We start from the raw sequence: 27,623 nt of genomic DNA, 5'->3' as shown, positions 1-27,623 counted from the left end.
AGAGTTGATGCTTTTGAGTTGTGGTGCTGGCAAAGAATGCTGAAAGTACCATGGACTGCTAAAAGAACTAACAGATCTGTCCTGGAGGAAGTGCACCCAAATGCTCCTTGGAAATGAGAATAGCCACACTTCATCCCACCTACTTCAGTCATGTTTTGTCAGAAGGGACCATTCTCTAGAGAAGGATGCCATGCTTGCTAAAGCAGAGGGTCAACAAAAGAGGGGAAAGCCCTCAACAAGATGGACTGACATGGTATCTGCAGTGAAGGGCTCAGGTATAGTAGGGATCATGAGGCTGGCACAGGACCAGGCAGTATCTCATTCTGTTGTGCATAAGGTCACTTTGAGTCAGAGATGACTCAACGGTCTGTAACAACAATGACAACAAATTAATAATATATCCAAGTGATATTTTTTTCTCCTAGCACTTCTGAGATAGTGAAAGAAAGACTGCTTTGCATGAAGCCCCCATTTATCCATAGAGTTAAATAATTCAATGTAACATTTAACCACTAAAATTCGGGAGATTAGGCCCAAAGGAATTTTAATTTTGACCCACCACAGTCATTGTATTTTGAGTATGCCTGGAATACTTTTTAAGGCTTACAAGGGTGGAAGCACTTTTTGAATAAAGGGAGTGACTTAAGAATGTAGCTTTTGTTGTTCTTTTTTTTTTTTTTTAATCCCCTAAGGAGACTAGGTTCTGTGTTCCAGAAGACAAAAAGAATACAGTTACTAAACATAATGTTTCCCAAACTCACTCCCACACCTATACACAAACATGTTCATAATACTTTGTTTTCTTCTAAAAGAAGTCCAAGCTGGCATAATGGAAATCTTGTACACATTTTTAAAGATAATAAAAATGAGGAGCCTGATGACGACCATGATGAACGGGATAGCGCAGAAAATAATACCACCTTGTATTTCCTCCCAGTAATCACAGAGCACTTCACACATAGTATCCTGTTTATCCTTGACTGTCCTGTTTGTTAGATGGAGGTGTGGAGTCATACTATGTACATTTTCCAGAAAGACAGTAATTTTCTAACAAATTAGCAACAGCCAAGGACAACATTACAGATAGTAGCACTGTCATTGACAACATGCAATATTCCGTTATTTCCCAAATTTGGTCAATCAAATGAGCAGGGCTCACATCATTATATAACTGCCAAATTAAATCACTACATAATTGCCAAACAACTGAGAATCATGGCCCAGCCAAGATAACACATATTTTGGGGGGACAGAATTCAATCCTTGATGACAACTAATAACAACAATTTACTTGGTAGCTGTTCTGTTCAGTTGGAGAATACAAGAACAGTCTTGTCACAGGATCAATAATTAACTGATAGAGTGCTGCCCTATCCAAGGGATATTATTATTTGAAATACCATTGTGGTACCCTGCCATTGAAATATCACTAGGCAGCATCTTACTAGTACCTCTTCCATATGAGGAAAGGCAAAGCAAGAAATAATTGAGACCTGATAAATACATGTTTGCCACTAGATTTTGTATAAATTAATAAAGTCTTCTGCCTTTGTTACTTACTCATCTACATCTCAAAAGTTGTAAATTAAAAGTGCCTAAAGCAAAAAAAAAAAAAGTTCCTAAGACATTTGACTGCTAACGAGAAGGCTGGAGGTTCAAACCCACCAGCCATCCTCGGAAGGAAGGTTGGGCAATCTACTTCCATAGTGATACCACCTCGGAAACCCAAGGAGGGGTAGCTATGAGCTGGATCCAACTTGATGGCAGTGGGTTGGTTGGTTGGTTATGTTTACCTATGTTTTACTGACTTCACAAAGGCATTCAACTGTGTGTATTATAACAAATTATGGGTAAAATTATGGAGACTGTAATTCCACAATACCTAATTGTACTCAATTAATAGTTTGAAACAGTTCTTTGAACAGAACAAGGCAATACTGTGTGGTTTAAAATTGGAAAAACTGTGTGGCATCAGGATTCAAGGAAAAGTCATCAACCTGAGCTAAGAGAGGGAAGTGAAGAAGACCTGAAGCACTTACTGGTGAAGATCAAAGACTACATCTAGCCTTCAGTAAGGATTACACGCCAACATAAAGAAAACAAAAATCCTACAATGGGGCCAATAAATGTTGTTGTTGTTGTTGTTAAGTGCCATTGAGTCATTTCCAACTCATAGTGACCCCATGCACAGCACAAGGAAACGCTGCCTGATCCCGCGCCAGCCCCACAATCCCTGCTATACTTGAGCCCATCATTGCAGCCACCATGTCAATCCTTCTCGTTGAAGGCATCCCCCTCTTTCATCGACCCTCCACCCTACCAAGCATGTCATCCTTCTCCAGGAAACGGTCCCTTCTTACAACATGACCAAATTAGGTGAGACAAAGTCTGGCCATTCTTGCTTCCAAGGAGCATTCTGGCTGCACTTCCTCCAGGACAGATCTGTTAGTTCTTTTAGCAGTCCATGGTACTTTCAGCATTCTTCGCCAGCACCACAACTCAAAAGCATCAACTCTTCTTCGGTCTTCCTTATTCATTGTCCAGCTCTCACATGCATACGAGGCGATTGGAAATATCATGGCTTGTGTCAGGTGCACCTTAGTCCTCAAGGAGATATCCTTGCTCCTCAGCACTTGAAACAGTTCCTTCGCAGTTGACTTTCCCAATGCTACACGTCGTCTAATGTCCCGACTGCTGCTTCCGTTGGCATCGATTGTAGAACCAAGCAACATGAGTTCTTTGACCACCTCAGTCTTCTCTCCATTTATTGTGATGCTGCTCATTGGTCCAGTTGTGAGGATTTTTGTTTTCTTTATATTGAGATGTAATCCATACTGCAGACTGTATTCTTTAACCTTCATCAGTAGGTGCCTTAGGTCATCCTCACTTTCAGCAAGCAAAGTTGTATCGTCTGCATATCTCAGGTTGTTAATGATTCTTCCTCCGATCCTGATACCATGTTTTTCTTCATATAGTCCAGCTTCTCAGATTATTTGCTCAGCATATAGATTGAATAGGGGCCAATAAATAACTACATGATAAATGGTCAAGAAACTGAAGTTGTCAAGGATTTCATTCTTCTTGGATCAATAATCATTGCTTATAGAAGCACAGCCAAGAAATAAAACAAAGTACATGTAGTTTTCAACTTACAAAGTATCTAAGTTACAAGGAACCATACTTATGACCACATGTTTTTTCCTGTACATCTTATCATTAGTAGTAAGTACTATATACAGTGTTGCAGGGCATGATTTGCTGATGTTATCATTCTCAGATGTTCGTTTGCAGGTGTTCAATGTTATGATTTATAAAGATATTGACAATGAAAGGCAATAATAATGAGAACTTAAAAAAAAATGAGGTATTAGACTTATGTTAGAACTTCCTTACAATGAAGTTGTTGGAACAGAAATCCATCTTAGGTCAGGAACTATCTGTATTGCATTGGGCAAATCTGCTGCAAAGGACCACTTTAAAGTGATATAAAGCAAAGATGTTGCTTTGAGGACTAAGGTGCACCTGACCAAGCCATGGTATTTTCAATTGCTTCATATGCTTGTAAGGAACTCTGGTGGTGCAGTGCCTAAGGCACTTGACTGCTAACCAGAAGGCTGGTTGTTCAAACCTGCCAGTCATTTTGCAGAAGGAAGATGTGGCAGTGTACTTCCATAAAGATTTGCTGCCTTGGAAACCCAATGCAAGTCTCTATGAGTCAGAATCAACTCAATGACAATGGGTTCATATGTTTGTGAAAGTTGGACAGTGAAAAAGGAAGACCCAAGAGGAGTTGACACATTTAAATTGTGGTATTGGCAAAAGATGTTGCATATACATGGTACAAAAGGAGGGACAAATCTGTCTTGGAGGAAGTACGGGTAGAATGGTCCTTCAAAGTGGGGATGGTGAGACTTCATCTCACTTACTTTGGACATGTTATAAGGGAGGGGGAAGAGTTGTGAATCCATCCCCTCATCCCACCCCCAATGGCCCCATCTCAGCTCAGGGCCACATCTTCAGGCTCTACCAATCATGAGGCTGCCTCTAGACTTTCTTCCTTTCAGTTGCTTTTTCTACAATGTTTCCAATGTTGTCCTTTGAAAATAACTATTTGCTCCTCTGCTTAAAAGTGATGTATGATTTCCCTTGCCCATAAAATAAAATCCAACATTATTTATACAAGCATCTGGTGTTCTTCATGCTATTGCCTTAATCTGTCTCATGTTCAGCTGCTCTTTGTACTTTTCTGTTCACAATGTCCAAACTGTACAAGCACTTCATGCTTCTCTGACTCTAGCTGACCATGAGGTGATCTTCCCCAAACCATGTGGAGAACATCACATTCTTCAAAATTCAGCAGGGAACTTTCCTTTCTGCCTCCAGGTAGAATCACTTGCTCCATATGTATGTATGTATAAAGATAGATAGATAGATAGATAGATAGATAGAGGTAGATATATAGAGAGAGATAGATAGAGACAGAGATAGGTATATAGACATAGATATTTCTTTTGTGGTACTCAGCTTATACTTAATTATTCATGATTCCTTCTCCCCTGGTGAGTTCCTTGAAACCAGCAGTCATATTTTACTCACGCCTTTATCTCCAAAACCGTCTTACTGCATGCCACATATAAGGGTCATGGAAGATACTGGCTGACCAAATAAATAATAGTAATAAAATCTCATAGCAATAATGATAACTAATACTTGCTGAACACATTCTGGGTACCAAGCACTATGTGCTGAGCACTGACTTGGAATTACTGATGGGAAAAAGAAAACTTAGGAAATTTAAGTAAATTTACTGACATGACAAAGTTACGAAAAGGAAAGCTGGGTTTCCAGCCTACATAGTCTGACTCATACCACTTTGCTGTGGTGACTGACTAAATGAATATGCAGCCCCACTTAATTATTTCTATTAAAGTTACAACAAAATACCCAGAGCAGATATTTAGATAGTAATGGTACAATTATTTTTTTTCCCTATGGTTATGGAATATCAATTATTTTCACCATTTATAAAACTAAGTATAACTTCAATCAATTCTTGGCCAATAAGCCACCATGTCAAACGTTGTCTTTTTATATATTAAGTAGTTACAACTGGAGTTATCTAAATGAAAGTATCAGAAGTAAATCAAAAGTATAAGTAAATACAACTTATCTAAATAAAAGTATAAGAAGGCAAAATGAGTTAGCTTATAAGGAAGAAAATAGACTTTTACACCTCCAAAAGATTATAAGTTTAGCATATACAGTCATAGTCCATGTGTCTAAGTAAATCTTGTAGTTCAGTGTTTTTCTCAGAAGAAGTCTTTCTTTATGTGGGGGTGCAGTGTAGTAAATTACTTAGTATGGCTTTTCTACCCATAAGTCATTGTAAACTCAGTGGTGGAATGAGCAACTGAGGAGCTCCTGATTGTAATTGTTATCCACTTGGGTTATTTCTGTTGGGCGTGGCACAATGCAATGTTATGGGAGGCTCACTCTCAGGTGCTTAGAATTCTGTTGTTATGTTTGGTTGGTTTGGCCACTCTGCCAACCTCAAAAGGAGGCCTCCTAGAGGCAGAACTCTCTCTGACTGCTGGTTGAGGAAAACGTGCTGCTGAAAGAGATATGCGCTGTTGGGAAAGAGATGCAAGAGACACGCATTGCTGAGTGAGACACTGAGGGACATGCACTGTTTGGAAAGAGACTGTGAGAGACTGTTGGCTGATGGATGGTGGGCTGTAAGAGAGACTGAGTGTTTTTCCTGAACTTGAACTGTAGCCTGTGGTGCTTCCCTAATAAATCCTGTAACCTGTGAGCTCTGTGTGGCCACTGCAGCGAATTATCGAACCCAGGAGAGAGGTGGTGAGTGCTTTGGGAGGAATGGTTGGAGAAAGGGCTGGAGGGAGGCAGCATGTCTGGCCTCTCAGGAATAGGCCTTGGGCTATTGATGGTGATTCTGTCTTCCTCTTGTGGGATTAGAGGAGGTCAGAAGATGTGGCCTCCCTGCCCTTTTTGCAGGGGGTTTTTGAAAAAGTAAAGCCCTTTGGCTTAAAACGTTTAGAACTTTTCAGTCTCTAGAGCTCTGGTAGCATAGTGGCTAAAAGCACTTGACTGCTAACCAGAAGGCTGGCGGTTCAAACCCACCAGCCACTCCTCGGAAGGAAGGTTGGGCAATCCTACTTCCGTAGTGATACTGCCTTGGAAACCCAAGAAGGGGTCGCTATGAGTCAGGGCTGACTCGATGGCACATAACAACAACAACAACAACAGATATACTAAGTACAAAAGTAAAACAACCAAAAAATTCCAAAAAAGTCAATGTAAAACCACACATAAATTAAATCTTTATTAATTTTTTATTGAAGCTACTAAATATAATGCATAATCAGCATTTTTCAATCACATTCCTGAAAAAGCTTACCAAGTACTCAGTCTCTGAAATGATTGAAGTGCTGCCATCACCTTTAGTCAAAGGAAAAACAAAACCAAAAATCTACGTGCTGAAGGTAGTCCTGTGAGTGGTTAATGAACAGAGTAGGACTTCCATGGAGTGGCTTGTTTCCCACCCTCTTCCTTACACATTGACTTAGCACACATTTTAATTCAGTGTTTCAGCAGTGTAGTAAATTACTTAGTATGGCTTTTCTACCCATAAGTCATTGTAAACTCAGTGGTGGAATGAGCAACTGAGGCGCTCCTGATTGTAAATGTTACCCACCTGGGTTATTTCTGTTGGGCGTGGCACAACGCAATGTTATGGGAGGTTCTCTCTCAGGTGCTTAGAGTTCTGATGCTATGATTGGCTAGTTTGACCACTCTGTGGGGCTCAAAAGGAAGCCTCCTAGAGGCAGAACTCTCTCTGACTGCTGGTTGAGGAAGCCGTGCTGCTGCTGAAAGAGACACGTGCTCCTGAAAGAGACACGCGTTGCTGAGCAAGACACCGAGGGACATGCACTGCTGGAGGGGGGGGGGGGCTGTGAGAGATTTGGCTGAGAGACGGTGGGCTGGGAGAGAGACTGAGCATTTTTCCTGAACTTGAATTGTAGACTGGTGCTTTCCTAATAAACCCCATAATCTGTGAGTTCTGTGTGGCCACTGCAGCCAATTATTGAACCCAGGAGAGAGGTGGTAGGTGCTTTGGGAGGAATGGTTGGAGAAAGGGCTGGAGGGAGGCAGCATGTCTGGCCTGGCAGGAATAGGCCTTGGGCTATTGATGGTGATTCTATCTTCCTCTTGTGGGATTAGAGGAGGTCAGAACATGTGGCCTCCTTGTCATTTTTGCAGTCTCCTAGGCTCTTACATGTTCTTCTCACAAAGATCCTTTTTGTAATTATTTAGAAGCCTCTTACTCCCAACTATTATCTGTGTTTTACATTTCTTTTCATATTATATATACTACCTGTTTTTACCACACAGATGTACATATACAGACTTGAAAGGCAGACCATCATTATTGTCACCATAAAATAAGGTGCTTAGTTTTTTTCCTTTAATAAGCTCAAAGTGTTAAATTAACCCAAATAATCACAAATAATTGTTCCAATGAAACAACTTAATTGTGCATATGTCACCTCTTATTTTATTTTTTTCTCATTCTCAAATGCTCACTGCTATAGAGTCCATTCTGACTCAGAGAGACCCCTCTTGAGTTTCCAGAAGCAGATTGTTCAGTCTTCCTTCCGAGGAGTGGTTTCTGGATTTGAACCTCTAGCCTTCTGATTAGCAGTCAAATGCCTTAGGCACTGTGCCACCAGTTGTTGTTGTTGTTAAGTGCCATCGAGTCGTTTCCGACTCATAGCAACCCCATGCACAGCAGAATGAAACACTGCCCGATCCCGCGCCAGCCCCACAATCCCTGCTATACTTGAGCTCATCATTGCAGCCACCATATCAATCCACCAGAGTTCCCCTTTTTTCTTATTAGATCTTATGAACTGCTTTGTGCTTTAGAAGGATAATAGACATAAAATAATAAGTTTCTTAATGTCCTTTGACTGATTAGTATTATTTGGATGGTTTGTTTTTCATTCCTCTACTTACCAAATAACTAAATTCTATTTAGAAAACACAGTTTTTTGTTTTTTAAGGAGTCAAGAATATTTGGGGTAAAAAAGAAGTAGGAAGTGGAGGAAGACATACCAAATTTTATTTTGAACTAGTACTACTTTTGTGTTATTTTATGCTTGTTGCTGCATCATGTGCCTCCCACTAAAGGTAAAGAGTATGCAACTGTAACTTGTTTGAATAGAAGAATTTTATTTTCTGAAGTCAAAATTCCTTTGCACTAGGCTTCCTGTCCCTAAGATGTAAAACCAAAACCAAACTCAGTGCCGTCGAGTGGGATCCCACTCATAGCGAGCCCTCCTTGGGTTTCTGAGGTGGTATCACTACAGAAGTAGATTGCCCAATCTTCCTTCTGAGGAGTGGCTGTTGGGTTCAAACCACAAGCCTTCTGGTTAACAGACAAATGCTTTAGGCACTACGCCACCAGAGCTCCTCTCTAAGATATGATCAGTGGATATTATTACAACATCTTTAAATACATGTCAAGGGATATTTCAGGATAATGAGATCTTGGGACAAGATATTTTCTAATTTTCAAGTCCATGTACAAAAGAACTACAAACCAATGGTATATCTGTTACTCAGAAATTAATACATTGTAGTACTTCTTTTGCTTTCCTTAAAAACCACAGTATGCTTGTACAGTAGATCTGAACAAAAAAACCAAACTCACTGCCCTCAAGTCAATTTCAACTCATAGCGACCCCTCCTTGGGTTTCTGAGGCAATATTACTATGGATGTAGGCTGCCCCACCTTCCTTCCACTTTCCTTCTGAGGAGTGGCTGGTGGGTTTGAACCGCCAGCCTTCTGGTTAGCAGTCAAATGCCTTAGGCACTATGATGGTGGTGTATGGTTGTAAGAAGGACCCTAAACTTAGAAAAAGGACCACATGTTTATTCCAGGCTCTGCTACTAAGTAGTATGCTCTCTAATAAGGTCTCAGTTTTCTCATATTTAAAATAAGGAAGTTACAATCTTTCTTAGAAGTCCTTTAATTTGAAGATAATTAAATAAAAGGATAAAAAATTCAGAAATTTGGAAAAATATTGAAAAATGATATTGTGGAGGACTTCACAAGGGTTCATGACATTGTTACTGAGTTAATGTTTGAAAACAAAATGCTCAAGGATTAATTGTGCCCAAGCAACGTGGCTCTACTTAAAAGCAGGGCAGAAGATGGGGCAATCTACTTCCATAGTGATACTGCCTCGGAAACCCAAGGAGGGGTCACTATGATTCGGGTCCGACTAGATGGTACATAACAACAACAACACCGGTATAGTAAAGGTATGGCTTGGCCATCTCTGACTCTTTGCTGCCCTCTAATGTTTCAACATATTCTTTCGTTATGGCATGCACTGCCTGCTAAAGCGCTACGGAGGTGAGCCTTTCTTTAAGTAATGGAGGGATTCCTAAAATTTCCTTGTTTGTAGTCTTTAAAAAAAAACACAATCTTATATTGTATGCACAAGAAAAGCTGTGTTATGGTTAAGGGTTTGTGTCAACTTGGTGAGGGCATCATTATCAGTGGTATGGCAGATATTATGTAATCATCCTCCATTTTATGATCTGATAAGAGCAGCCAATCAGCTGACAGGGGAGTTTCCTTAGAGCTGTGGCCTGCCTCCAATATAGATGAATGTTCTGGCAAATTTCTCTTTTTCTCTCAATCCTGCATCTGTCTTGTCATCCTCTGACCTCTATTTCTTGAGAAGTCAGCCTGCTGCCTGACCTGCAGATTTTGGGATTCACCAGGTTCTGCAGTCCTAGGACACAGTAGCCTGCCCACTGACCTCCAAGTTTGGACTTCATCAGTCCCTGCTTTGCTGTGTTGACTGACCCTTCTTTTTAAAACAACTCCTTTATGGAAAAGTTGTAGTTTTTTTGTTGTTGTTGTTTTGTTTTTTAACCCTCTGTCAAGGACTATGATTCAAAAGCCTACAGCCTGAAGCCTGACCCAAGGATTAAAGACATGCCAGCCTGTACAACTGTGTAAGCCATTTCTTTGAAATAAATCTCTTGCTCTATATAAATATATATATACTTCACTGGCTTTGCTCCTTTAGACATCACAGTCTATGACAAGCTGATACATTACCAATGCTTTCTTTCACTTCCACTCTACCATCATCTCTAAATTAACTTTATGAACAAAAAATGCCAGATACGATAGGGTTGTAGGGAGAAACTAACATTTTGGTGATTTACTTATAACCTGATATTCTTATCTCCTTGAATTCTTGCAATAGCCCTGAGAGGTAGGTACTGATATCTCTGTTTTTCAAACGAAGAATTAAAGCTAAGGAGAGAGATAGGTTTTCACTCATGCTCTAAATGCCACCACCTTTTATTATACTATACGAAAGAATAAAATAGCTTTTTAGTAGTGAGGGTCTTTTACTAACAAATAACTGGAAGCTTTATTTTAAACTAATTGTTAAATCACTTTAGGTTGATATACAGTCAATTCTCTTTATTCTCACAGTAATGTTCTCTAAATTCCTAGAAACACTGGATGAGTGAATATTGAACCAACCTTCTAACCTCAGGTGGGAACGTGTGTGTGCTGCTATGTATATGTGCATGCTGGCAATAATCCCAAGAACATTGTAAGTGTTGACTTTAGAATTACACATAAATTTTAGTGAGTAGGTGAATTTGCTCTCAGGATCAACTTGATGGTAGGAGTTTGGTTTTTGGTTTAGGTGAAGTTGCAAATATGAAATCCACAAATAATGGTGAACTATTATCTATAGTAGGAGCTCTGGTGGCATAGTGACTAAGGCATTTGACTGCTAACCAGAAGCCTAGTGGTTCAAATCCACCAGTCACTCCTCAAAAGGAAGGTTGGGCAATATACTTCCATAGTGATACTGCCTTGGAAACCCAAGGAGGAGTCACTATGAGTTGAATCCTACTTAACAGCAATGAGTATTATCTATAGCCAGTACTTAGGTGGCATAAACTGTTAAGAGCTTGGTACCAACCAAAAGATCGGCAGTTCTAATCTACCCAAAGTGCCTCAGAGGAAAGTCTTGGAGACCTACTTCCAAAAGATCATGCCAAAAACCCAACCAAATTCACTGCTGTCTAGTTGATTCTGACTCATAGCGACTCCTCCTTGGGTTTCTGAGGCAGTATCTCTACGGAACTTGATTGCCCAGTCTTCCTTCCACCAAAAGATCACCCATTGAAAACCCTATGGAATGCAGTTCTGCTGAGAAACACATGGAATTATCATATAAATAAGAATCAACTTGATGGCAACTCCTCTGTTTTTTGATTTATTATCTATGGCCACCATCTATTTGTCATTTGGTCATACTGTGGTAGCTTACATGTTGCTGTGATGCTGGAAGCCTTGGGACTGGTATTTCAAATACCAGCAGGGCTGCCTGTGGTGGACAGATTTCAGCAAAGCTTCCAGACCAAGACAGGCTGGGAAAAAAGGCCTCGCAATCTACTTCTGAATATTAGCCAATGAAAACCTTATGGATCACAACAGAATACTGTTCAGTATAATGCTGGAAGATGAGCCCTCTAAGTTGGAAGGCACTACACAACACCCACAACAATGAACTCAAACATACCAAGGATCACAAAGATGGCACAAGTCTGGTGACATTTTGTTCTGATATACTTGAGGTTGTCATGAAGTAGAGTGGATTTGATGATAACTAACAGTAACATCTATGACATTAAAACTGGCAAATGACTGACATGCTTTAACTTTAATGATATCAAAGCAAATTGTCCTGGCTTATTTTTCATTAAATAGTATACATCTAATGGAACAGCCTCTCAAGGAGGAAAGGTGTTATAGACATAAGCTCTTTGGCAGAAAGTCTTAGAAAGCATGTTGTAACACATGGAGACACTCTAAGTTCTTAATTCATTTTAAATAATCAAACAGTTGCTTGAAGGAAAAATTATAGAGAATTAATCTTTTTCCTTCAAAAGGCTAGGACTCAAAAGTACATTCACAGATTTTTGTAAATGATCCTGAGTAATAGCCTATCACCTATATGACAAAGGCACAAGTATTCGTCATTGTGAGGAGAGTTTGGTTTGGTACTGGGAGCAAAAAAGCAGCTTTGTTCCAACAGGTGCAAGATATGTGTGTCTTTTTTTTTTTTTTTTTTCCTTTCAATCATTTTTGGAGAAGCTACAAAATTTCACATTACAACCCTGCAATCTTTCTCATTTTCCATTTCCTTCTTTCAACTCTCTGGCCTGTGTTTTCTATCATCTCTAGTTCTAGATACAGAGGGAACCCCAGAAACAAAGCCAAATAAAAACAGAAACAAAACAAAACTTTTTTTAAAAAAAAGATTGTTTGAGTGCTTATTCTATGAGGCATTATGCTAAGAGGACCACAATATTAATTCATTTCATCTAGCAAAAATCATGTGAAGTATTAACACCATTTTAAAGGAAGGAAACTGAGGTAGAGGAAGGGTTCATAACCTTCCCAAGATCACACAGCTCTCAAAAGACTGAACATGATTTGAACTCAGGCATCTGGACAGGCAGAGCAACTCTGCTGCCTAATTCCAGGGGCACCACGTTCATGCACCCTAGAGCTTGTGGGAGGTCTTGTGGACCAGAAACATGATATTAACCATTACATCATACTGTTCTTCTAGATTCTAAACAAAATTTCCAAGAAGGCCAAGTTCATCTTGAAGGACATCCCATCTACTCTCTTTAACACTTCTTTAAACTTCCTAGGACTACTCCAGTGGTATAGCCAGGTTCTAATAACAGCGTGGTGCAACAGCTAAGAACTGAGCTGCTAACCAAAAGGTTGGCCATTCAAACCCACCCAGTGGCTCTGCAGGAGAAAGACCGAGCAATCTACTCCTATAAAGATTACAGCCTAGAAATTTTATGGGAAGTTTACTCCATCAACAGGGTCACTATGAGTACAAAACCAACTCAATAGCAACTGAAAAAACAACAAACAACAGGGAAATAAACTTGGAGGAAGAACTGGAGCAGCTGGCAGCTGGGGGAGGCAGCATTCAAACACCATGTTTTCTGAATGTGTAAAGCCTTTTATCAAAGTCTCAACCACTGTTACTATTATTTATTATTATTATTATTTATTTTTATTGTGGTGAAAACATACACAAGACATTCACCAATGTAACAATTTCCCCATTCACAGCTCAGGGACATTGATGACATTTTTCATGTTGTGCTACCATTACTGCTATCCTTTTCCAAAGTAGTCCACCACCATTAGCATAAATTCAATGCCTTTCCCTGCTTCCTCCTACCCCTGGTAACCACTAATGATCTTTGGTGTGTGTATACATATATAGATAGATAGATAGATAGATAGATGATAGATATAATTTCTTTTTCCCCCAACTTATCTAGGAATTTAGCCTCTCATCCCCTCCCATCCCTGGTAACCAACAAAGAAAGCTTATTATTATGTTTTAAGGGACCACTTTTCCAGAATGGGCACAAAGAGGAACTGTCCCCTTGCTACTGCCCTCATTGCACCCATCCACCCCCAGACTGACTTTCCCTCCTTGATTTGCTATGCTTGGGCAAAAAGAAAGACTTCTATTCTCTAGTCATTTAATTTCCTGTTGTGCTTTGTGATGAACACAGCTGCACTAAGCAGATAATGACAGTTAATTAGTTTCTTTTCTTAGATAAGATATTTATGTAGCCCCACTGTCCCTAGGCCTTAGCTTTTGTGTACAAATGACACCACATTAACCTTAATTCCCAGATTATTCCAGGCCTCAGTCATAAGTAAAATTCCATGGGATGTCTCCATGTGTTCCAGACCAAATCTACCCTCTGAGAGCAGCTATACCCTCTTGTTAATCTGTGCTGGGTGTTCACCAGGGTGGCTGGGGAGCTGCCCTGACCACTGAACACCCTGTTGGGTGCAGCAATCTCCACTGGTACCTGCAGTTGCTCTTCTGGGAGGGTGCTCCCCACTCATGTGGCTAGCTCATGGGTGAGTTCAAGATTCAAGAGTTTGGGGGACCAAAATAACATTCTGTTTGAACCACAGTGTCACACTGCTCAAACTCAACTCACTGCCATCGAGTCGGATCTGACTCATAGCAACCCCTCCTCGGGTTTCTGAGGCGGTATCACTACAGAAGTAGATTGCTCAACCTTCCTTCCAAGGAGTGGCTGGTGGGTTTGAACTGCCAGCCTTTTGGTTAGCTGTCAAATGCCTTACGCACTACATCACCAGAGCTCCTGTTACACTGTTACTTATTGCAAAAATGAGAGAAGGGTAGTCTCTTCTTCAGAGGGGTCAGACCTAGTGCTCAGAGCAGTGGGATGAATGGGTGCTGTGTGGTCTCTCTCACTAGAGGTTCCAGGCATGTGCTGACAAAAGTAGGCCTCTTTGTTCCTAAATATATTCAGGCACAGGTACAGAAACAGAGGGGTCAATTCCACACCCCCATCTCAACTTAGGCTTGTTGATATTTATTTGGGTTTTTGAAGAAGAAATCTGTTACTCAAAAGTCTGATTTTGATATATAGAAATTTCAATTATTGCTTCTCTCCTGACCAATATCAATAGCAAAACCATTGAAACATACACACACTGTGAAATGATAACTAAAATCATCACCGATAAGATGTTAAAAATTAAACACAAAACAGAGAATCAATAATTTAATAGCTGATGAAATACAAGTGCTTTTCAACAGACATTCAGGAAAAAAGACAATAGTACCAACTATTACATAATCAACTCTGATGCAATGACCACACACAGGACATGTTGAAAATGCTGACTGAACTCTATGAACTGAAGTTTCAGGCAAAGTACAGTCACTAATAACTGAATAAGGATTTTCTCAGCATATTACATGCTGGATCCCAAGGAAGACACTTGAACCAAATGAACTATTGGTCTAATTTGGAGAAAATGTTAACTTTCTTCTGGGAATCGTTTTGGAAAACATAGATTTTCCTTTCCAGGCAATTATTTTAATGACTCAATTGGGGTTTCAAGAAATGATTCATTATATTCTATTCGATTTCAGGTTCAGCGAAAAGAGATCAATCGTTCCGTTTTTGGTTCAACCGAGGTCAAGTCCCATGCCTCAAATAGACAATTAGGAGCTTGGATAATTTCATTTTATTTTTCTGTACTTTATTTCCCTCATCCTTCTTTCCATTTCTCTTTTGCAAACATCTGTGGGATCCTTTCTTTTCCTTTCATTGATTTTTTTCTACATTGTCTAATTTCTTCTTCTCTACTTTCCCAAATAAATTTATTCTCAGCTCTCTGGAGACTGGAATGGTGTTCTTTCCTATGCACAACAGTATATTGATGAACCAGGAATGTACCCTTTTATTTATGCTTTCACATTTCTTATACCTAGCTAACCTATATTGACATCATGCTCAGAACATTAACTTTGAACCAACATGACAAACATTTTGAAAGTAACAATATTTTCAACATACAAATGTCCAGAGCAATGCCCAATACAAACACAAAGACAAGTGTTTAAAAAAAAAAAAAAAAAAAAAAGGAGCATCAGTAATGATTTCCCAAGCAACAGATTAAATAGACAACCTATAATATCAATTAAAGAAATGATAGTTCAAAGAAGAAAGAAATGATTTAAAAAAAAATTTAGAATGACAGTATAAAATTGGTGTTAAAATTATGTTGAATCTTGGAACATACACGTTTTTCTTAGATATGAGAAAAATAACTTCCCAGATGTTCTTACCTGTTATGGTGGCTTTGTTGATGGAAGGTTGGTTGCACATGGGTGATCTTCTGACGGAAAGAGAAAAATACAAAGCAGTAAATACGTGGTGCTTATTAATTTGAGTACTCTCTGAGTCATTACATCTAGACCACTTCAATTTAAAGGATTATTTTTAAGATTAAAAAAAAATGAAGACTTCTTTCAGGGCTGCTCAGTCAAGGTCTTAGGGGGCCCTTTGATCTACGACTCAGAGAACACATTTCAACAAAGAAAACTGTTTAACCTCAAAGTGATAGACTTTGAGGTAAATAAAGCTGAAGTAAATGTCACAGGCCATGATAGAAAGGAAGTTCTTATCGACTGACCATAAGTTAGCTGCCGTTAAGTCGATTCTAAATCATGGAGACCCCATGTGTACAGAATAGAACTGCTCCATAGGGTTTTTAAAGCTGTAAGCTTTCAGAAGCAGATTGCTAGGCCTGTATTCTGAGGCATTTGTGGGTGGGTTTGAACTTCTAACCTTTCATCTTGTAGTTGAGTGCTTAAATGTTTATGCCACCCAGGAATTCCTATAGCTGCTCTTTCCCATTTTAATCTGCTCTGTCCCTGTAAATTAGTTGACAACTTCAGTCTTGTGGAGAGTGGAGCTCAGATCATCTTTTTGGAGAGAGTGGGACCAGTCTGATGCCTTCACACCTGTTTGATCAACTGTTTTATAGTAGCTCTGGATGCTGGTATACAAGTGACCATGTCTGAAGGAGGCAGAAAGTGAGTTGCAAAGTACCTTGTGTGCCTTTTAAAGATAAAACTCCACTTTCCTGGGTAACTTTGAGACTTAAAAATTTTAGAAGTGAAAACTAGTAGTTTTATTTTTTCTGCAAGTCTCAAACTTTCCAAAGGGGAGATAGATGATTGCATCTATAAGCTACCAAGAGCCAAAAACGCCAAGTGGCCATTCATGTTAGCACAGCCACATTATATAGAAAACACATGTGGTAATGAACAAAAACCTCAAAGCACACCCCAGGTTTCATATGCTATGTTACCATCTCATTCTTTCAGTCAACAAACATTCACAAAGTGATTATCCTGTGCTAGATACTATGATCAGCACCATGGATACAAATGTGAATAAGATATAACCCCTACTCCCTAAGAAATTATATATATATATGTAACATGGGGAAAAGACTAGAACAAGCGTTTAGACTAGGGAACAAGACTAAAAATTCATTACCTGGCAAGCATACAATCAACTGATGCTTCTGGGTTCCACCCCAATTATTTACATTGTGGCATTTATATTGATTTTTAAAAAACATGCTCTGTTACAGGAAGTACTTACACAATGGCTAGAGCATTTCATAATCAAAATTGTAAGTTTTGAAGGTCAATTATATTATTATGAAATGGAAAGTTCAGATTTTTTGTTTTAAGAAGTAGTAAGTATTTCCAAATGTTATATGCTTAGTAAGTTATAATTCCAAATAAATCTCCATCAATGTCTTCTTATATTGATTTAAAGAAATATATACATATATATATTCTTTTGGAAGATCCATTGGGGTTTATATTTCAACAATGTTATTTTATTGTTAATAATAAAATTCAAAAATAATAAGCATTCAAATAATATTGATCAGATTTCCATTTAGTCTTGGAAACTTAGTTTCCCTTCTAAGATTTTTCACCATCATCAGAACTCCCAAATTATCATTTGCCATCTCACTGCTCCCACATCTTTCAAATTCTTGTTATCACAGAAATCACAATTTTATGACGTGATCCTTGAAGGCTGCTGATCAGAGAGAATCAGTGATAGCAGGAGAACCTAAGATCTTGGCTATGAAATGGTGCTTTACCAAGTAATCGTTGTCTTAGAAGAAAGAGGATGACTTTGAGTTGACTTTAAGACTTGATGAGATGATGTACCCGTGGTTAATTTATGAAGTACGTCAAAACTATAAAGTTACTGCAAGTGTACATAACTGGGCAGAGGACTGACGATGCCAGGTGATTCTGACAGATGGAATCACTGTATTTATTTGTCATATTGCTTCATTTCTGATATTAGAACCATCACACCCAGGTATTTATAGAAAATTAACAGAACATCATATGACTTAGTGTAAACAGTTAGATAACATAGTAACCACTCAGAGAAATCGAATGTTGCCTTAAAGTCATTCAAATTGAGAAAACACCATTTGAAAGTTGAGCAAGAAAAGGAGTGGGGAAAAAATGGATAACATACTTGCTGGGTGCTCGGTCTTGCAAATTGGTTAATGCAGCAAAGTTGTTTCGTACAGTTCGCAGGCTGGCCAAGACCTACAATAAAACAAAGATTATTTAAACTTCTTGAACTAGGCTCATCTTTAATACAATTTGAAATAGTTTGGTGATTTAAAGAAAAATGGTTTGCTGAGTAAAACTTGATATTGCTAGCTATTTAGTTTCATGTACTACTAAAGAACCTCCCAACACTTAGGGAAGCTTGCATTTATCCACTTGAAATCCAGAAAGGTCAGACTGCAAGAATTTTCATACATGTCTCATTATTGTCTATGAAAATAGTAACAGTAATAGCAGTTTCTATAATACTGTTGGATTCCCTTGCCACCAGGACAATCAGGCAATATACAAACAGCATGACTGCATTTTATCCAAATTTGAAATGTTTCAAATTTGAAATAGTGTAATATAAAATATGAATATAAGTCACTATGGGTGAGATTTCAAACAGGATGAATTTTCTAAAAATTCACCAAGAATCACATTATTTCAAATTAAAAAACCTGAGTAAATTTTATTCTTTTCATTTTTGCCATATGAGTACTGCAGCTAGCAAACAGACATTCTTTTCCTTTGTAAAGGTTATCTGAATCCTGGATTACAGCTATCTTAAGGAATCACCTTAATATGCATATATATATTCAAAAGGTAGTTGAATATAGGAATACATAACAACAACAACAACAACAACAAAAAAAAACAAACTCACTGCCATAGAGTCAGATCTGACTCACAGCGACCCTTCCTTGCATTTCTGATGTGATATCACTACTGAAGTAGATTGCCCAACCTTCCTTCCGAGGAGTGGCTGGTGGGTTTGAACCACCAGCCTTCTAGTTAGCAGTCAAATGCCTTAAGCACTATGCCAGCAGAGCTCCCACATGAATACATAGGCACAATGTATCTACATACATGACAAGGTAAGACCAATATGAACCATGATCTCTCTGATAATCCCTCTTTTTCTAATTTGAGGAGGTTCAAATGGTTAATAACTTTAAGACTGGAGGTTCAAGTCCACCCAGAAGTGCCTTGGAAGAAAGGTTAGATGATCTGCTTCCACAAGATCAGCCACTAAAAACCCCAGGGAGCACAATTCTACTCTGATGCACATGGCATTGCCATGAGTTAGAATCGACTTGACAGCAACTGGTATTTTTCCTATTCTAATGGTCCGAGGAGGTGAGGAAAGGACTGGAAGTGAGACTAGGAGGTAAGAGCTACAAGAGCTATCTCCATCTTCCATGCTCACTTTCTCCCAGAATGTGGCTAGTTTCCCTCATGGTGAGGCCTACATTAGGTGGCATTATAGGTCATCTGGATCTAGTATTTGACAACCAGAATGCTATATTTATTTAAAAGAAAGATTTCAAATATCCTATTTGGTACTCAATGGCAAGGTAGACTGTGTTATAGTTGAATTGTGTCCCCGAAAATATGTGTCAACTTGGCTAGGCCACTATTCTCAGTATTATGCAATTATCCTCCACGTTATGATCTTACGTGTTGTAAATCCTAACCTCTATGACATTAATGAGGCAGAATTAGTGGCAGTTATATTAATGAGGCAGGGTACAGTGTACAGAATTAGGATGTATCTTCAGTCAATCTCTTTTGAGATGTAAAAATGATTAAATAAGAGGGCAGAGATAAGATGGATTTCATACCACCAAGAAGTAGAGTAGGGTAGATCCTTTGGGCCCAGGGTCTCTGCCCTGTGAACCTCCAAGACCTAGGGAAAGATTGGTGCTGAGACACATGGAGATATCCAAGGGACACCAATCCCACAGATATTGAAAGGGAACAAGGACCTTCTTGCAGAGCCAACAGAGAGAGAGTGAGAGAGAGTCTTCCCTAGAGCTGGTGCCCTGAATTCAGACTTCTAGCCTCCTAAACTGTGAGAGAAAATTTCTGTTTCTTACACCCATCCATTTTTGGTAGTTCTGTTATAGCAGCACTAGATAAAAAAAGACACCCAGTAGCCCGTGTAACCGTGAACATGGGCAAGTTACATCTTCTTTCTGTACCTCAGTTTTCTCATCTATTGAATTGTAATAACAATAGATATCTATCTCAGAGGGTTGTAAGTAATGATAGGTTAAGGGTGGAGAGTGGTGCCTGGCAAATAGAAAGCATTCAGTAAACATTAGCCCATTACATTTGACTAATGATTTAGCATGTGCATGGGAATTTTACTTAACACCTATCACTGATTTAAAAATAAATAAATAAATAAATAAATAAATAAATAACCTCATTGCCTATGAGTTGGTTCTGACTCACAGTGACCCTTCTTTGGGTTTCCGAGGCATTATCTCTACCGAAGTAGATTGCCCAGTCTTCCTTCTGAGGAGTGGCTGGTAGGTTTGAACCATGAGCCTTCTGTTTAGCAGTCAAATTCCTTAGGCACCATGCCACCAGAACTCCTCCTATCACTGATAATAGAAAGCAAACAAACAAAAAACAAACCCACTGCCATCAAGCTGATTCAGATACCTAACAAACTTATAGGATGGAGTTGAACCACCCCACAGGGTTTTCAAGGATGTAAATATTTATGGAAACACACAGTCCCATCTTTCTCTGTCAGACTGGCTGGTGGGTTTGATCTGCCTACCTTTTCGTTAGCAGCTCAATGTGTTAACCACTTCACCACCAGAGCTCCTTGATAATAGAAAAAACAAACAAACAAAAAAAGAAACTCACTGCCATCGAGTCAATTCCAACTCATAGTGACCCCCATTGGGTTTCTGAGGCTGTAAATCTTTATGGAAGTAGATCTTCTTTCTGCGGAGCAGCTGGTGGGTTTAAACTGCTGACCTTCTGGTTAGCAGCCAAATGACTTATCTACTATGCCACCAAAGGTCTTTTTTGATAATAGAAGGGGCTACCAAATTCCTAATTGCTCCACGGGTTTATTAATCATTTCCAGAAGTGTTTTATCTGTCACTGACTTTCACTAGTCATTCTAAAGTTTTATCTAAGATAAAAATGTCCTAAACATTTTTGAAATTGTTATTCATTCTTGTAAATCACTAAGGAGCTATTTATGCCCTCAGACAGTGACCTACAGTGTTATCCCCTTAAGGAGTTAATGGTGCTTTCTAAGGTGCCAGCCATGATTAACTCAGTCACTGGAAAAACCTGGCTCATTATCACATATAAACAACTCACAGCTCTGAAAGGTCATGCTGGCTATGACGGAGTATTCAAATAGCCACCTGCTGCCATCAGACCATAATGTCTTTCATTAGGCATGAAATCTTGAATGATGCAGGAGTAAATTGTATAAATGATCCACTGTCATTGGATCATGCAGGCTTAATTTATAATGCGCAAAGTGAATATCAAACATACTAATAATGCATTTCAAGTAAAATTATCACCAACTGCTAACCAATACTTTTTCAAGACAAAATTTTTCACCTCAGAATTCTGAGAATTTTATTCTGGTAAATAATAGTTAAGTGCACTGCATTTGACAGCTGGGTAAACAGCAAGAGTATTGCAGTTAATTTTCACTTTAAAGGAAACATTAGTTCATAGACAGTGTACTAAAATTGCTTTTTTGTAGGGAGGTTTTTTGGAACAATTTATTGCAGTTTGGGTGAAAGTTGACAGAGTAAATTAATTTTCCATTCAGCAGTTTATACACATTTTGCTTTGTGACATTAGTTGCTATTCCCTCAATGGAAAGCACTCTTCCCACTTCTTCTCTGTGTTCCCCATTTTCATCTGTCCACTTTTCCTCCCCCCCGACCTGCCTTCTTCACTTTGTTTTTAGGCAAATGCTTCCCTTTTGGTCCTATATGGTTCATTGTCCTGAGAAGCACATTCCTCATGGGTGTTATCGTTTACTTTATAAAGCTGGCTGTTGTTTTGCTGAAAGGTAATCTCTGGGAATGGGTTCAGTCCCAGGTCTGAAGGGTGTCTACAGGCCATAGCCTCAGGGGTTCCATCAGTTTCTGTCAGACCAGTAAGTCTGGTCTTTTTATGATTTTGAATTTTTTTCTACACTTTTCTCACACTCTGTCCAGGACTTACTGTGATCCGTTTAGTACCCCACTACCCACTACTGTGGTAGCTGGGAGCTCTAGTAGCATGGTGCCTAAGGCACTTGACTGCTAACCAGAAGGCTGGTGGTTCAAACCCACCAGCCACTCCTCGGAGGGAAGATGGGGCAGTCTACTTCTGTAGTGATACTGCCTTGGAAACCTAAGGAGGGGTCGCTATGAGTCGGGCACATAACAACAACAACTGTGGTAGCTGGGCACCGTCTAGTTCTTCTGATCTCAGGGTAGTGGAGGCTGTGGTCCATGAGTCTTTGATTTTCTTCACTCTTACTTGCTCTGGATGGAAAGAGACCAATAGTTGTATTTTAAATGGCTACTCATAAGCTTTTAGGTCCCAGGCACTGCTCACGAAAGTATGATGTATGACATTATCTTTATGGACTATATTATGCCCATTGACCTGGATGTGCCCAAGACTCTATGGTCCTTAGCCTTCCAGCCCAGTGACTCAGTCCCTCAAAGTGTTTGGCTCTGCCTATGAAGTTTGCATAAGTTTTCCCCTATATGCTCTACTATATACCTTGATATACTTGCAGCACATACCAACACATATGTACAAATACCCTCTGCCAAATCTACATGTGCTTGTGTGTACTCCCATATGCCATTTCACACTTGTTCAGCTTACATATCTACCTGTTGTAGGGAGGTTTTTTGCCTCAGTTATAATAAAACCAAAAAAAAAAAAAAAACAACTCTCTGTTATCAAGTCGATTCTGATTCATAATGACTCCCAAGGCTGTAAATCTTTATGGAAGTAGATTGCATCATCCTTCTCCTGTGGAGCAGCTGGTGGGTTTGAACTACTGACCTTCTGGTTAGAAGCCAAATGTCTTAACTACTATACCACTAGAACTCCTTCCAGTTACAATAAAGGTATTACATTAGTCTGTTTTGTTTTGTTTTGTTTCTAAATTAAATTTGATGCACTTATTTTTAATAAACTATATCCTCACCTGATGAGGAATTTAAATAGCACAAAAAGGTAGGAAGTAAAAATCTCTCTTTTAATAATAAAGACAAATATAAAAATTACTATTATTTCTCAGAGCCAGCAATAGATGAAATTGACAAGGGACACACTGGGACACTAAAAATATAGATAATGTTCTGTATCTTAAACTGGTCATTTTAGTATTATTCTTTATACTTTTCATAATCAGTAGACATATTCTTGGGAGCTCTGGTAGCATAGTGCCTAATGCACTTGACTACTCACCAGAAGGCTGGCGGTTCAAACCCACCAGCTACTCCTCGGAAGGAAGGTTGGGCAATCTACTTCCATAGTGATACTGCCTTGGAAACCCAAGGAGGGGTCGCTATGAGTCAGGGCCGACTCGACGGCACATAACAACAACAACAACAAGACATATTCTCCTTATGTATGAAATATTTCAAAATATAAAAAGAAAAAGAAAAATCTCCCTCCCATCCCCTTCTCCTGGCATTCAAATGTCCATCCCTACCAACTGACCTTTAGATTATCTTCTAAATTCTCCTTTTTAGAGTTTGTAGGCTATAATCTTTACAGAAACAGATTGCCAGGTCTCTCTACTGAGGAGCCAGGGGGTGGGTTTGTATTGCCAACCTTTTGCTTAGCAGCTGAGAGCTTTAAGCACTATGCCATCAGCGTCCCTGGTGTTGCCCTGGGCCTAGTTTATTGACCCTCAGTATCTTCAATGATGAACACACTGAGTTGGCCTTTTATGCTCTCATTTGCATAGTAGGAGCAGGACAGGAAAGCACCTGCTACTGCAGGCTGTTCGGGGGAGAACAAGAAACAGTTTTTACTAAAGCAGCTGAGTTGAGGTTCAGTTATTTGTTGTTTTTTAGTTCCAGAGCAACTTCCACACTCGTGAATTCAATTCTATAAGAACTACAGCTAGAGTTTTAACCTCCTGTAATTTTCTTTACTCTTCAATGCTTCCTAACCACCAAGGTCTCAAGTTTTCTTCTACAGAGCTCAGTAGTTAGATAATTAAGGTCACTGCTTTACCTTCTGCTCCTCCAACTGAAAGTGTAATTAGTCAAAGTAAAAAAATCACAATAGTTGTACAACATTGTGAATATAATCAATGATGCTGGATTGAGTACTTAAAATTGGTTAAAATGATAAGGCTTATGTGGCATATGGTTTACCACAATAAAACAACTATGAAAATTATACGGAGAGAATAAGTGGAGATACTAGCAATGTGAAACATAAGAGCAAATCACTAAAAGAACAAATAAATGGAAATAGCAGGTATGATAGTTGGAGCTGTGTGTCAACTCAGCTGGACCACAATTCTGTGTGGTTTACACAATTGTGATCCCATGATGGGATCAGATGTATATGTTTTGAGCAGCCAATCCACTGAGAGGGAGTTTCACTAGGGGTGTGGCCTGCTTCCAATATATTTATGGACATTCTGAGAAAAGAGACACTCCTTTGTGGATCGTGATCCTGTTGTGCTGCCTACAACTGTCCGTTAATGAACAATCCACCATTTGGCCTGGAGATCTTGGATTTGTCATTCGTCAGAGTCAACAGCCAGTATACTGCCTGCTAACCTGGAGCTTGTCAGCCCCTGCAGTTGCGTGAGTTGGGAAAAAGCTCCAGCTTGACATTTGATTCAAGAATTTGGGACTTGCCAACTTTTATAAGTGTGTGAGCCATTTTCCTAACATAAAATTCTCTTTCTCTATATGTATATATAAACTTTACTGGTTTTGCTTCTCTAGAGAACCCAGCCTAACACATCAGGTAATAATTATAAAATGCTATGTTATGCCAGAAGAACGAACAAATGTGTTCTGGAAGAAGTGCAGCTGGAATGCTCCTTGGAAGCGAGAATGGCCAGACTTTGTCTCACCTACTCTAGTCCTGTTGCCAGAAGGGACCATTCCCTGGAGAAGGATATCATGCTTGGAATAGTGGAGGGTCAACGAAAAAGGGGAAAGCCCTCAATGAGATCAATAGACACAGTGGCTGCAACGATGGTCTCAGGTATAGCAAGGATTGTGAGGACAGCACACTACAGGACAGTGTTTCATTTTGTTGTACATAGGGTTGCTATGAGTTGGAGCTGACTTGACAACAACAACATGGTTTTAAGAAACAAATCTTTATAATGAGAGATATAAACCTCTTGGGAAAGAAACACTAATAGTGTCACAGAAAACTTTTGGACAGAGATGGATTATCCACTAGTCCAGGTTGTTGGGTGCTGTGGGGTTGACAGAGTAGAGCTGTCCCAGAGGGTTTCCTGGGCTGTAATCTTTATAGAAGGAGATACCCTTTCGATTGGGAACCAAGCCTTTGTGCCACCAGGCCTCTTACATTTGTCCATAAGGAGGGATTAAGTGTTAGTCAAATACACTCTTGGCAAACTCTCTTCCGCCCTTCTACACAGTTACTAACCAATTAGATTTGTTGAAAATGGCAGGCAAACGTGAACTTCTTTAAACAGGTGCACAAATCAACATAAAAGAAACATGTAGTTATATATTAATGACTTCTTGAATAGGTTTCAAGACCAAATTGCTTTTTAAAAAACATGGAAATAACGTTCTTGTTAAAAACCAAATAATAATAATAATAATAATAATAATAAAGTGTCTATGGCAGAAAGACCTAGAGATCAACTTCCAGAAAGATCACAACTAAGAAAACCCTGTGAGGCAGTGGTTCTCTATCACCTGGGGTTGCTGTGAGTCGGAACCGACTATGGAATCCGACAAGAACACAAGGAAGTTCATGAGTGTTTATGTTAATGGTGGTGAAATCTTCGTAAAAGGATAGAATGATGCCTAACTTGAGGAAAGTAATCAATGTAAATGACTTGTGTGATTGCCTAACTGCTGTAGTTATGTATAGTTTTTCACCACACAAACACACCAAAAAAAAAAAAAAAAACCAAACTCCCTGCCATGGAATCGGTTCTGACTCATAGCGACCCCTCTTTAAGTTTTCAACGTGGTATCTCTACGGAAGTAGATTGCCCGATCTTCCTTCCGAGGAGTGGCTGGTGGTTTTGAACTGCCAGCCTTCTCAGTAGCACTCAAATGCTTTAGGCACTACGCCACCAGAACTCCTCCAGACCTCAAAAACTGCTTCAAAAAACCAGAAATGGCTTCAAGCCTTGTATTTTTCATTGCGTTACATATTAAGCCAATAGATGGCAGTAAAGCACAGACCATGAGTTGCCTATGGTCTTTTAAAAAGAATTAAAAAAAAAAAAAAAAAAAATCCTTCTCTAGGTTTTATTTCTAGAAAATTTGAAGTCAAATTGTAATTGTTTACAGGATAGAAAGGCTATTTTGCTAGCAAGAAAAGCTCATTCCAAGTTATGTTCTGCAGCTCAAAGAAGGTGGTTGTTACGTGCCGTCGAGTCGAGTCGGACCCGACTCATAGCGACCTCTCCATGGGTTTCCGAGGCAGTATCACTATGGAAGTGGATTGCCCCATCTTCCTTCCGAGGAGTAGCTGGTGGGTTTGAACCGCCAGCCTTCTGGTTAGCATCAAGTGCCTTAGGCACTATGCTACCAGAGCTCCTCAAAGAAGGTTGAATATGGACAATTCCATACTATTGGATCTAAAAAGTACTTAGTTACCTGAAAGATGCCAGCTGTAATTTATTTTACTAAAAGCTAAAGAGAAGCTGAAAAATAGAAGGAATTAAAATGTGAGTACTATTATTTTCATAACCTGGTAGGGAGGGCCTGGTGAATTCAATTAACATAAGGATAGTAATGAGGGCTTGAGGTCACTACTGCTAGGTGAGGGGTAACTGGAGAGAGACACATGGCAGCATTAGGAATATTGATAATGTGCTCTCACCAATAGGATGGTTATACTTTTAGGCTATATCATTGATAATAACTGCTTTTTTTTTTTTTTTTTTTTTTCCGTAAATAGCTTGCAGAGAGTAAATGTCAAATGACATGGTTCAAATCAGCCTATCTCCTTGGCCTGAGGGGTGAGGGTCTCTCCAGGAATCCATGATAATGATTGTGTGTCTCCTGTCTTTTTCTTAATCAAGGATTACACCTCTATTAATATGACATCTTTCCAGATGAGAATTCTGGTTTATTTAAAGTTTTACCAGGTGAGTCCAAAGGTGTTCCTATGTTTCATCAATGCTGTGTCTCCCTAGTGCACCCTTGGTCCCTGTGAACTTGGGCCACATTGCTCTTCGCTCAATGGAGGACAATGCCAGTGGCCAAGTGGCATGTTGTGGCATGGTGGTGGGACTCCTCTCAGCACTCAGCCTTCATGCCTAAGGAAATGCCCACTCCGAAATATTTTAACACAAAAACTTAAAGCATACTTCAAAATTGAAATAAACTAAATATTTTTTTTTTTTTTTTCTGGGAGCTCTGGTAGCATAGTGGCTAAGACACTTGCTTGCTGACCAGACGGCTGGCGGTTCAAACCCACCAGCCACTCCTCGGAAGGAAGGTTGGGCAATCCTACTTCTGTAGTGATACTGCCTTGGAA

At 39.3% G+C, this 27,623-nt stretch overlaps 1 protein-coding gene across 1 annotated transcript in view; it reads right to left on the bottom strand.

Moving 5' to 3' along the window:
- Nucleotides 1-27,623, bottom strand: part of PDE4D (phosphodiesterase 4D) — a 1,343,868-nt gene that overhangs the window by 230,825 nt on the left and 1,085,420 nt on the right. Inside the window, 2 exon segments of the mRNA XM_007944148.1 lie at nt 15,795-15,844; nt 18,031-18,104. Of these exon segments, the coding sequence (XP_007942339.1) occupies nt 15,795-15,844; nt 18,031-18,104 (124 nt within the window).

This window comes from Orycteropus afer, unplaced genomic scaffold, assembly GCF_000298275.1.
Source record: "Orycteropus afer afer isolate SDZICR_OR568_19922 unplaced genomic scaffold, OryAfe1.0 scaffold00122, whole genome shotgun sequence".
NCBI classification, from domain to species: domain Eukaryota; kingdom Metazoa; phylum Chordata; class Mammalia; order Tubulidentata; family Orycteropodidae; genus Orycteropus; species Orycteropus afer.
The sequence above is the reverse complement of the archived record's forward strand: the minus strand, read 5'-3'. Positions and strand labels throughout refer to the sequence as shown.